At 43.9% G+C, this 13,550-nt stretch overlaps 1 protein-coding gene across 1 annotated transcript; it reads right to left on the bottom strand.

The window, feature by feature from the left end:
• Nucleotides 1-1,238: 1,238 nt before the first annotated feature.
• On the bottom strand, nucleotides 1,239-5,533 carry c1ql3a (complement component 1, q subcomponent-like 3a; the record flags this gene model as incomplete). The annotated part of the gene is made up of 2 exons (XM_080418178.1): nucleotides 4,826-5,533; nucleotides 1,239-1,418 (listed from the first exon to the last, which is right to left on the bottom strand). Exons 1-2 carry the CDS (start codon nucleotides 5,432-5,434, stop codon nucleotides 1,239-1,241), a joined length of 789 nt encoding a protein of 262 aa, XP_080274304.1. The 5' UTR covers nucleotides 5,435-5,533.
• Nucleotides 5,534-13,550: the final 8,017 nt, after the last annotated feature.

The raw sequence follows: 13,550 nt of genomic DNA, 5'->3' as shown, positions 1-13,550 counted from the left end.
AACGGTCAAGAAACGCGTTTCCAGAAACCATTTTCAGCACCTTTGAGCCATAAACATTAATGTCGTACGTCTTGCACTTATAGGAAAAGCATCTCAGAGAAGCATTCCCTTCCTTGCCATGCTCTCACAATCATAGCGCTCCTACTGTAGCAAGGATTTAGACTATGGTTCTGTTCTTTCACTGATATTATGTATAGCTATATTCACCCAATATATTGTTCATGATATTAAATATTGCACAAAATCATCTCAGGCTCTATTGTATGTGACAAAACACTCTTACACGAAACACGATTAGGCTTCAGTGTTGCTGCTTTGCTTCTTTTTTTTTCTCCTACTGAGCTACTCATACACAGTAAAATCCTAAGCGTTCATTTTACTGAGAGTGTGGAAATGTAGTGTACACTCTCAGAGCTCTTAGATCTTTTGGATAACTTATTTCTTTTGTTGTCGTACTTGTAGGTGCGGGTTAGATTCAGAAGAGGCACGGCATAAAGGATTTACCCCCATCCGCACCGTCCAAAATATCAGCTTATTCCCCAAGTCAGACTGCGACAGAGGGGGAGTATACATGTGCCCTGAGTCTCAATGCACAGCCGCACCCCAGAATATGAACACTCAGGAGAAGGAGGCAGAAGATGGAAACTGTACAGTAGTTTGGGCCCCGCTGTAGCCACCATGATCTGTGGGTGGGTTTGAGGAAAGAGACGGAACCAGATACATTCTCCAGGTCCTTCAGCCATTTAGCTCAAACTCTTATCCAGGAAGGAACCCCTTTCCGTGCGGACGGCGACATAGGGGGAAAAAGGATTGGAGTTATAGGGCGTTGAAGTGGTTTTGGGCATGGTTGTGGTGGAGGAGGGAATCAGCCCATGTTCAGGGCTGAGCAGTTCTTATCAGAAACTATGTGACATAAAGCTGAGGGTTCTCGTTAGGATTGGGGGCCAGAGCTATAGGGTTACATAAAGGGTGAATGAGAGGTACGGGAGGTACTGCAGGGGTGAGGCTGCCATAGTGACCCAGAGAAAGATTCAGAAAGGCCTAATTTGACCAGAGAGGGGCCTGGGGTTGGTATAGAGGGGAATTTGCTCCAGTAACCCCCAAAGGAGCTTCAGTGATCCCTGTGCACATCTTGCAGAGAGTTGTTTTGGAAATGGAGAGATGAAGAGTGGCGGTGCCAAGCTAGGGCAGGGGAAACTGGGCAATGTAAATCCAAAACATCAGTATGTGTACCAAGGCTAATCAGCATAGATGATGAATCCAGAGAAGGTGCTGTACTTGTTGTTGTTGCCGCCGTGGGCTTTCCCTCCGTCCAGTTTGATGAAGATCTCGTCTCCTGGCTCCAGATGCAGCACGGCACTGTTACTGGCATAGTCATAGTTCTGGTCTGCATCCTGGGCGATGGCACTGGCACGCACCTGCAGGAACACATACAAACGTTCACACATGGATGCATGTACATACACGTGCACACACATGCACTCATGCACACATCGCTCATAGACATACACACAGGCATACACGCGCGCACACACACACGCACACACACACGCACACACGCACTCATGCACTCATGCACAAACACACACACACACACACACACACACACACACACACACACACACACACACACACACACACACACACACACACACACACACACTGAAGCAAACTACATTGATAGCCAGTATTCTTTTTGATTCTCATTTTCACTGGCGTTTTCATTGAAGTTTGTTACTATAGTCTGATTGAGACTTCCCTGCATCGTGTGTTGGTTTAGGCAAAGAAAGAAACTTTTAAAGTTTACATGCTATCAGTCATTTAACCTGGCATCCCTATTCTGGGCATGCCAGGAAATCTTTTGAAACACAGACAAAATGTTTCAAAAGATTTCCAAAAAATTCGCTTGTAGGGCCTAAGTGGTTAATCTGACAAAACAAAGAAAATTAAATTGATATTCACAACCTTCAAATCTCAATAATAGCTAAATTAACAAAGGAATTCTTTGTTCTTTTTGAAATGCAGTTTTGTTTTTGAACAGGGCTCCCTCATAAAAGAGATCTTGTATCTCAATGGGATTTTCTCCTGTATAAATAAAGGTTAAATAAAAAGTTTATTATGGATGTTTATTTATTTTTATTTCTGTGTATTTTTCCAGAAGAATTCGCTGAAGCTCCACTTCTTCGAGTTTTACTGTTGTCATTTGCTAACTGAAACATTGTAGCTGCGCAGTCGGTACCATGGACAGCTCCTATAACGTTGATCACTGTTTAAGGCTTCAAGTCACTGAAACAAATCTAATCAAATGACACTTTGCCATATTCTCTGATTAATTTGAGCAAGTTACAACACAATATTAAAGGGACAGATTTTTCTTCTTCATGTTGACAGTATAGCCTACTTTGAAGGGCACAAAAATATCCCTTTTGGTTGGCACGAGTTCCCCTCCATTAGGCTACAGTAACCAAGACACCTCTGGGATATTTCCTGCTCAAATTGAGTTGAGGCTGAAATTAATTTGTTAGAAGCCACCTTATTCTCATTAAGGCATCTACAGTCCTTTTTTTTATTAAAAGACGATCGTCTTATCTAGCGAGACAAATCGGCGTCTGATTGATTGAATCTGTTTATTCAAATCAGCTGCCTCCAGGGCTGAACGATTAATCAAGTCATCAGACACACACTTACGTTCATAGCCTACAGTATACGAATTTTGTTGGAAATTCACAAAACAATGTTCTTTAGCTATTACATTTTTTTTAATCTTAAGGTGTGTCAACCATGTCCTTCCTGCACAGCAAAATCCTCAGTGTTAAATTAACTCTAGTGTGCAAATGTAGCCTATAAGTAACCAAATGGAAAGAAATATAATCATAGTCAAAATTCCTCCATTTTTTTCAAGGGCTTGTAGATCGGCTATTTTCAAATGGCCAATGTAAGCCTACATAGGTTTAAAGTGGTTAAACCGATTTTGATGCCACATTAACTAATTTAGTCGGGGACCCCCTGGAACCCCCTCAAGGACCCCTGGGCGGTCCCCCTGACCCCACTTTGAGAACCACGTCTCCAATTAACACTCTAGTTAGGCAGCTGACATAAACTGTATCCTATATGCATGCCCCTGTTAAGCCCACACAATGTGGTGTTTATTTGACCGTGGTCAGGCCTGTGGCTGAGCGGCACTGTGCTGTGTGCAGGGGAGCGGCGCGCAGCAGACAGGGAGAGACTCAGAGACGCGCTTGGCAGAGCCGCTCCGTCAGTCGTGGAGACTAACAGCGCCTCGGTGACACCGGGGGTCGCCCCGGGGGGAGGCGGATTAGATCTGCTCCATGACAACTCCTCTGTGGGGCTGCTGTGTGATCAGAGACTGCCTGGAGAACTTTACATATAGCCGAGAAAAGCAAGCATGCAACGCCTGTGCGTATGTGTATCCTCTGTGGCCCTTGCACCTCTACAGCCTCCCCATTACCTCCACGGAAATGAATTGATTAATTGGATGATTATAATAACTATTATGATTATTATACTGTTTTAGATGTTTGTTATTTGGTGTTGTAATTTTATGTAGCCTAGCCTATGTGAATGAATCTGTTACACAGTAAAACAAATCTTTGTGTAGAAGAGTGTACAAATGGAACCAAATGGACCCATGAGGGTCCATTTGGTTCCATTTGTACACTCTTCTGAGTTAAATTAACACTGAGGACTTTACTGTGTAGGCCTTGAGAAAAAGTCCATTTGCACACTTATAGGCCTACTACAAAGGACAGGAAAGAAGGAGGAAGCAGCCAAATACATATTTTTTAAAAGAAGCACACTGTCTTCACTTACAAATAAAATGTATTTATTGAGGAACAACGTTTGGGTCAGCTGACCTTCATAAGGCATGATCATTCAGATAGGCTGACAGTCAGCTGACCCACTGTTCCCTGAGTGTAACTCCATTTTTACTGAGATTAGAGGTTCAAGTGGTTAAAATAAATGAAAAATAAAAGTAAGCGGCTTCTTTTCTTTAATCAATGAAGCAGTTAAATTGGTAAGGCCTGGTTTGCAGTAACCACATTAATAGCATCTATCGGCTGTCATGTCATTCTTCTGTGACTTAATGACAGCTGATGATACAGAGCGCCAACTGATCTAATTGCCCCTATAGGCTGCCATGTTGTCCCTCTCTGTTCATCAATTAAGAGTAAGTACACAAAGCCCCAGGAGGGACATGTGCACTCATTCACTGGTGTCCAACTCTTTCTTTAGAGTTGATTTGAATGATGCGCTTTCATCAAAGCACAGAACAGCTCTGTGTATATAATGCACACACATAGTAAAATAAAATAAATTGTGTGAATTTATCCATTTGTAATCCTCATCAACGCTGTTTCACTCCCAAAAGGCATATTTTGACTTTTAAGGACAAAAGGCCAAAAAGTCACAATATAACTTTTGGGAAATATATGAATTATCATTCTGACATAGCCTAACTTGGACGGCGCTGAGTCGGCTCAAAGCGGACTTCACAACACAGGGACTTGCTGCCTCCCATGGCTCAAGACAATGGCTTGAGACAGCACGCCTCTGACATTTTAACCGTTTTTTGGTCAGACTTTCAAAAACGCTGAGAACTGGACTTCCACATTGTAATGCAGTCCCGAAAAAAAAAGTCCAGAAAAGTCACCATGTGCCTTATTTGCCCCAATATGCCTTTTGGGGAGTGAGACAGTGTTGTCCTCATAGTTACATTAACTCTCTCAACAGATATGTGCATATATATATCTACTGATGTTCCTTTTATTTGACATGTATCTGTGCGTAATGTGGATCCCCATACCTGGTTATTTTTGCACAGATCCGCCCACATGCTGGTGCCGTCCCCTCCGCGCATCAGAACGTGGTACGTGAAGAAGTAGATCCCGGGGATGGAGCAGGTGAACTTCCCCGTGGTGGGGTCGTAGTGGTTCCCCAGGTTGGTCACCACGTCGTCGAACTTCAGCACCTCGTAGCCCTCGTGTTGCTTCTTGAGGCCCGCGTAAAAGGCGATCTTGGGCACGGTGCTGTAGGTCGCGGCGCTGATGCCCCCTCCTCCTCCCGCGTTGGGTCCCGGAGGTCCGGGCAGACCGGGACGACCCGGATCTCCTCTCTCCCCGGATGGACCCGGCGGACCCGGTGGCCCCGGCTCGCCGGGAGGACCCCTGGGGCCCGCTTTGCCCGAGCGACCCGGGTCGCCTTTCTGACCCTGGATGAACGTGGGTAAGGACTGCACCAGGCTGTTGTCCGATCGCACCGGTCCGTCCGCCGCCGTGGCGGTGCTGCCGGTGGGCGACTTTGTGCCGTACGGGTCGCACACCATCCGGCAGGTGCCGAGCATCTCGTAGTGCGCGGCCGACGTGCCCGCCGTGTTGACCAGCACCGGGATGAGGATGACGAGCACCAGAACCATGACGACCCCCAGCGCCCCCGCCACGATCAGCCGCTTCCTGCCGACCACCAGTCTGGTCAGCGCAGGAGGGGATCGGTCCTCTTGTCTGCTTTTGGGTGAAATCTTGGCGGCTGGTAGGGTTCCCTTTAAAGAGGAAAAAAAATGTAGCAAAAGCTACAAAAAAAATGTTAATTAACTTTTTTCTCTTTTTTTTCTTCTCAGGGCCAAGCCCCTTGCGCGTCCCTTTGCCCCCCTCCTCAGTCCCTTATCTCCCTCTTCACTTTTTGTGCTGATGTTTGCTCATTCAAGTCTCACTTCAGTCTGAAAGTTCAGCCGTTTTTTTTTTGTTTGGCTGCTGATCGGCGCGCTTTAGTCGTCAGTGATTCCCAAAAGCACTGGATTCAGCATCTTCTGATCTCTGGTCACAGAACGACCCCCACCCCCCCTTTCTGATCCACTACAACAACAACGCCCGGGCTTTGAAGTCCGAAAGTTAACAGTTCCTGGAGCACCTGGAATCATCCGCGCAATCTGTCCCCGACGACCGAGCTTCAAGAGAGCTTCTTCTCTGTCTGGTTTCAACCGTTTGTTTTAAGAAGACGGCATCCAGCGGACTTAGTTGTGAGCGCCGAGACTGAGCCTGCGTTTAGCAGGACGGAGCTGCGGGCGCACTGTAGACTACAGAGAGCGAGAGAGAGAGAGAGAGAGAGAGAGAGAGAGAGAGAGAGAGAGAGAGAGAGAGAGAGAGAGAGAGAGAGAGAGAGAGAGAGAGGGGGGGGAGAGAGAGAGGGGAGAGAGAGATGGAGGAGAGAGAGAGAGAGAGAGAGAGAGAGAGAGAGAGAGAGAGAGATGGAGCGAGAGAGAGAGAAAGAGATGGAGAGAGAGAGACAGAGGAGAGAGATGGAGAGAGACAGAGAAAGAGAGAGAGAGAGATAGATAGATGGAGAGAGAGATGGAGAGAGAGATGGAGGGAGGCAGGCAACAGGGAGGGAAAGATAGCAAGATGGTCATACTGATGTGACACCATAGAATATATTAGGTGGGCATGGGGACATCTGGACGGGCACCTCCATGTAACATGGGCTATTTTGTCCAAAATGTTACAAAAAAATTATATTTGAAAAATTAAGTAAGTAATACATGATGTGAACATGCACAGTACATCATTATTAGACTTAATTATATCCTCCAACTTCTTGTTTATAACCCAAAATGACTGGATATACAGGTTTTGTAGCAATTTGCAGCAATTGTAGAAATATTAGACCTTAATTGTCGAATGTTTAAGCACGTTCTAATCATGTATACTTTACTTCACTTAAAAACATTTTCCAAATATTTTATTATTTTTAATTTAGGAAAAAATAGCACCAAGCACTACTATGTCATTCAGTGTCATTATCTATGTAGTGTGGACTGTATATGCCATCCACTTGACTCACAACAAAAAAAAATGTTGTAGTGCTAAAGGACCAAACGATCATACGTGACAGCTGTCGTGATAACCTGAGTCTGGAAAGATGCAAACTTATTTGACATTATAGATAGTCAAAATCAAACATTATTTCCAAAAATATGATCAGGGAACCAGTAAAGCAACTATGTTGTGCCTATTTAGGCTATCGTTTGAAACATTTTGTACACCATTGATTGATTCATCATAACCTAGCCTATAAGGAACACTCCCCATTTGTCTTCCCTATCAAGACAAGGGCGTCGAGGCTATTGATTGTGTATTGGCGACATTAAAATCAAACTAACCGCGGGTTGGGTTCATTAGGCCTCTAAATGTACAGTTATTGAGAGCGCTTGCGTTGATACATCGTCCAAGTTCCTGAAAATGAGCTGTGAAGGTAACAGAACGATCAGTATAATGGCACTTGGGTCAATACCGGTGATTAATTGCAGCGACCCTGTATAAGCACAAATACACAGCGACACTATCTGCCACACACGGCCCAAGGATTTAATAAATGGGTATACCTGTATATAGGCTTAGGCTGGTATTTTATAACTTCCCCAATGCGAACAGGTGGTGAGGTGCCCCACAATTGCTTTTCCCACTCAATTTCACACACACACACACACACACACACACGCGCACACACACACACACACACACACACACACACACACACACACACACACACACACACACACACACACACACACACACACACACACACACACACACACACACACACACACACACACACACACACACACACACACACACACACACACACACACGTGCATGCATAACTGCACATATAGGCTATACAGATTAGAATCACAGTCAGAGAGACCGAGACAGACAGACAGAACGCCAGACAGATACGAGATAAGAACATTCTCAGTGAGCTGGCATATCGCAGGGGTGGCACAAGGCCTTTGGTCTGCCCTGTTGCTGCCCCTGTGTCATCACCTTCATTAAGGTGGCACAGTGCAGGCCCCAGTAGACAATCAGGGCTGCCCTAACATACACTGCACCTATAAATCACCCAGTGAAAATCAATGGGCTTTGGTTAGCTGGGGACTCATTGTGCCCTTGGAAGGCGTGAGATGAATGGAGAAGAAGTGGGGAAACAAAACGGTCACATCTGCTTAAAGAGGAGGCAGGTATGTAAAAAAATAACTACAAAATAAATAGATCAAATGCTCGACTGGCAACTTTGAGTTACACCCATCAACAAAACAAGGTCCCGATGACTGTGCTTCACGGCAGCATATATGAGATCTTATCTGTCTGGTTTCGACTTTCGAACGTTGACTTTGGAGAGAGCAAAGCGACTGCAAAAGCCTGCAGGCGCACCAGACTACAAAGAGAGAGAGAGAGACAGAGAGAGAGATTCTAAATGAAATGATACAATTTACATTCCAATTGGTTATATTAATTACTGGCTATATTAATTACTATCATCCTTAGCTCTGGGAATTTCCCCAGGTAGTCCATGGGCCAGACCAGATATTGGTTCCTTCATACTGTACACTAATTTGCTTATAGGGTCAATACAAGTAAATTAATATATGAATATATGCCTAGATCTACAAGAGTACCTTTTCCTATTTGGACATTTTGTTATTTCCCCCTATTAGCACCGTTTCATTGTTTCCAAAAAGCACACAAACTGCCAATATCATATTTAATCTTGAACCTGGTGACTAAAACATTTATAAAGGTAATAAAAGCAATGTGTTTGAATCTGCATAAACATTTTGCTGTTTTGAAATTTGAAAAATGAAAGACAATCTGCGTGTTTGACCAGGTATTATACGTCAAGGTAACAGAAACAGTCTGGAACTAGAAAATCTTGTTCCTGAGCTCACTTTAAGACTAAAAATAGTAGTATAAACAGTACAAATTCAGTCAAGGTCCCAGGCAGTGCTCTCTTTGACTTGGTATCCCTGACTGACTGTGTTGTATGTGAGTGTGTGGACTTGGCTCCGGTTGATCTGTTTCCATTCTTCTAATTGTTATCAGTTACGTCCCTAGCCTCGCGTAGCCAGACTATATCACTGTGTGAATATGAGTCTGGTGCTTCCATGAGGAAGTTCTTTTTCCCCAAGGGGCGGGATCAAAACAATGGCCCTCGACGCAATTGGTTAGACCTACAACCAACCAACTACCAATTACAGTCTCCGATATTCGAATACTGGGCCCTGGTTGGTCACTCACGTCTTCTGGAGCAGGAAATGGATTCTCTATGGAGCGGTGCCAGACCCAAATCGCAGAGTGCAATTTTTGTGTGTGTGTACAAAAGTATTGGGATCAAAATATACTTGAAGTACCTGTACCAAAGTAAAAGTACTCACATTTTCCAAAGATTGTCAAGCTTTTTCCAAAATAGCATCACATTGTAGATCGTCTTTTTTCGAATAGTCAAAGTATGACAGAGGGGGGGGGGGGAGGGGGGGGGGGGGGGGGGGGGGGGGGCGGGCGGGGGCGGGGTATGTCATGTGGTGTGGGAGGTGGGGTGGCGGGGGAGTATGGGGTGGGTGTGTGTGGGGGGGTGGGAGTTTTGGAGCTTGAAATGTACAAATGTTTTAGCATCAAAATATACTTTGAGTACCAAAGGAAAAGTACTCACATTCTCAGAAAATACAAGCTCGTAACGCGTCACATTGTAGATCGGCTGTATGTGGTTACTGTAGGTTTTGTATTAATCAAATCTGCAAAGTAGCAAGAAACTAAAGCTGTCATTTGTTGAAATTGTAGTGGAGTAGAAGTAACAAAAATGGAAAGGAAAGGAAAAGTACCTCAAAATTGTACATCGCATTGTAAGCACTTGTATAGTACTTGAGTAAATGTACTTAGTTACTTTGCAGCACCACTGAGCAGCCAATGACTGACAGGCTAGCTATCACCAGGTGTACTGATTGCTAGAGTGCAGAGGGACATGGGTTGATATTAATGGTCTTAACTCAAAATGTATACATCACACAGCTTAGATCTTTGGATAAAATCGGAGAGCAGACCCGTGCAAATTTGGTGATGTAAAAACAAATATCTGTAGTGTAAAACATTTGGCCACAGTGACTTTTCGAAAACACAGGGCATTTCTCCTGTGTCCTTCTCTCTTCCATTAGTGTGTATTGGAAAAGCTGAAAAGACTGTGAGATCCACATGTGCTTTAAAGTGGGATAGCTTCAAAAGTATGAAAGTGATCAAAAAGTTAAACACAGCAATGGAAGTCATAATATACCTCAACCTTTTAAAGTTTAAATGGAGTCTGTAAGTTAAAGCATGCTGAAGTAACATGATTGCAAACAAGTGAAAGAAAAATGAGTTTTCAGTTGAAATAACATTGACTTTCCACTTTAAAAATACAAGCACACGTGTCCACAGTAAGCTGGATTTTTTACAGTTTGAATTGAGTTTTTTAGTGAAAGGATGTAGGAGTAGTTTTGGGGAGAATAATAAAGAAATAGTGACAAAATCTATAGTGTGCTTGCTGCTCCTGCGAGCCCACAACTATGGCCCTGTCATCGGGATGGGGAAGTTCAGTTCCACACCATTTGCATATCTATCTTGGAAATTATTCCAAGATACAGGGTTGAGAGACCTCTGTGTGGAATCTTGTGTTATTTCGGAAGGGTCAGTATAGCTGATGTGCATAGAAGGCAAGAAAGTAGCAGCAGCACATGCTTGTCTCCTCACATTGATGAGGCTTTCCTGGAAAGGGTTCCTTCTCTGGCTAAAGGGCAAACATAACAGAGGTTTACCTCCTGAAAGAGGCCCAGAGGAGCATTTTACAACTTCCAACATGATGTCCATCAGGCGTCACTCACAGAGCTTTTTGAGAATTCCTCATTCACCCTCATCATAGAGCTGTTCCAAGTCTATCTACACCTGTACCTGGTCTCTCTCTGAATCGCTCAGAATAGAGCAGCCCGACACAGACACACACGCACGCACGCACGCACGCACGCACGCACACGCGCACACACACACACACACACACACACACAACACACACACACACACACACACACACACACACACACACACACACACACACACACACACAAAGTTCTAGACTGCGGGCCCCTTCGGTAGTGCTGCACGATTAATCGAAAAAAGATCGTGATCTCGATTCAGACACCTATGCGATCTCGATTTTAAATTATGACGATTTTTTTTTCAATAAAAAAAAAAAAAAAAAAAGTTTTTTTTTTTTTTTTTTGCCATATATTTTTATATTTACAAGAGAATTGTGTGAGAATCGTGTGAGAATCGTGATCTCAATTCTTATGGAGGAAAATCGTGATTCTCATTTTAGCAAGAATCGTGCAGCCCTAGCTCATGATGGCGCTATGACAGGCTGATCTGAAAAATGTGGGCCAGAGGTTCTGCTGTGGCATCCAGGGAGTGTGTGTGCGCAGTTTCACATCGACCGGGCCAACGGTGGCGGAGATTAGCTGGTCACAGACAGAAGGACGGACACATGGACGGACGGACGGACACACGAACGGACGGACGGACAGGGGGCAAAACATACTCTCTCGCCATGCCTTTCGGCCTGGCGGAGACAACAATGGAAGACATGTCAGGGAAGCACCACAGAAGACTTGGAAGCACCAATGGAAGCACCAGCAATGATTACTATCAGAATATACTGTAGAGCTTTAACTAACTAACTAACTGACTCACTCACTCACTCGATCAATCAATCAATCAATCAATCAATTACTTCACCACCTTTAACATTTAAAAAAAATTGTGATATATAGCTATAGGCCTAATTGACCAGGGAACCAGTAAGAAACAGAACTTGTGATGAGCCTATTTAATGTTTGAAACATTTTGTAGACCTTTAATTGATTCATAACCTAGTCTATAAACGAAGCAACAATCCCCATTTGTCCTCCCCATCAAGACAAGGGCGTCGAGGCCATTGATTGCATATTGACGTAAAAACACACAAACAAAAAAACATCCGTCTGGAATTCATTCAATTGCGGGAGTGGGTTTAGGGGCGGGGGGATAACAGTGATAGTTTGGAAAAGGTCACAGATTCATCCATTGTTTCTCATGGTTGACTGGTATTGCCTTTGCATAATGATGAATTTCCATGAGGGGGTTCATTTTTCATCCCAAACTGAGCCTTTAATAGACTGTGACAATACCATTGAACAGCAATAGAGGATGGGTCAGGTTGCCATTATTTCAGATTCCCAGCAAGCGAGATGGATAGAGGGCTTAAACTATGGCTATGGAAGGTAACAAATGGTCAGGAAAACAAACATATCTTCTGCATTTGCAGGTCTCTGATTAATCCTCCTGCTCTCTGACTTAAACTATTTGATGCAAAGCTGTTAAAAATGATAATTAGAAGAGATAACTAATAGGGATAAATCTGAGGACTGGAGAGACCGCTATGAATGTGGACTTTAAAAGTAAACTGCAGGAAAGGATTGTTATCATCATCATCAGCGTCAGGCTCAACAAGTCTCAAGACTCTCCAGCTGGTCCAGAAGGCTGTTGTGTGTGTACTGACAATAACTAGGAAAAGACCCTTCTCCTCCCCTACAAAGCCCTTAATGGTCAGGAACCATCATTTCTCAAAGAGCTCATTATACCCATTACCCTCCCAGAACACATACATTCCCAGAATGCAGGTTCCTAGATCCTTAAAAAAAAAGAAGAAAAAAACATCTCCATCTCTGTGTCTTCATGGTGCCATGTCATTATTCCGACGGCTCATATACCAACTTGGCCCCATTATAACTAACCCTATCCCTATTCCCTATTCCCTAACCTGACGTTTGTCGAACTATTGGGACGTCGGAATTACGAGCGGCTGATGTCTTCATCACCAACTCCCAATTTTGGTCCGGGAGGCAGATATTTCGATATTTATAGGCAGATGTTTAAGATTGGGTTTAAAACTAATCTTGCTGAGGCATTTGCCCTCAGTTCAGAACAATCAGGAAGAGCTCGCTGGTTCTAGGGCTAGGCCTCTTGACCTCCCTGTTTTAACTGGAGGAGATGGCCTATTGTTCTGAGGAATACAAAGTTGAGATTCTGATGAATTAGGAAAAAGAGATATAATCACTATATAAGTTGAGAGGTCAACGATAAATCCTTCTCCTGAAAAGTGAGTTTAATTGTAGTTCTACAAAGCCAGTAGTGGGGCCAGTATCGAGGAGCCACCCAGGCCCGATGTGGCAGACGTACTGTACGCAGAAGTAGAAAACAGAAAACTTTAAGTTATACAAGTATAAATTACTAACAATAAGCAGAGAGACATGGCACTCTCTATACAGTAGGTCAAGGACTAAGCTAATAAAATATGTTAAATTATCTGTAGGTCAAGGACTAACCTTGACCTACTAATATTGTAGGAAAAGATATTGTGTTGCACGAGATATTCTGTTCTTATGTTCTCATGTATGTTATTATTAGTTATCTCTTAGGACGCTGATGGGGGCGAGTACGTCACTTTAAACCTCCAATGACGGTGGTAAGGGCGGAGGTGGGACTCGGTGTGGTTAGGACCCGGAGGGCTAGAGAGCACTCTTAAGCCTACGATGGTAGTTTGAGGTAGCCCGATATTTCTTCTGATACAGACGTGAGGGTGTAAGGCTCAAATCTTAATGCCTGGGATGGCGATTGGTGGTTGGTGGCTATACTTGC

This window comes from Gymnoscopelus braueri (genome assembly GCF_963280865.1).
Source record: "Gymnoscopelus braueri genome assembly, chromosome: 21".
NCBI classification, from domain to species: domain Eukaryota; kingdom Metazoa; phylum Chordata; class Actinopteri; order Myctophiformes; family Myctophidae; genus Gymnoscopelus; species Gymnoscopelus braueri.
Note: the sequence above shows the minus strand (reverse complement) of the source record. Positions and strands in the feature narration are given on the sequence as shown.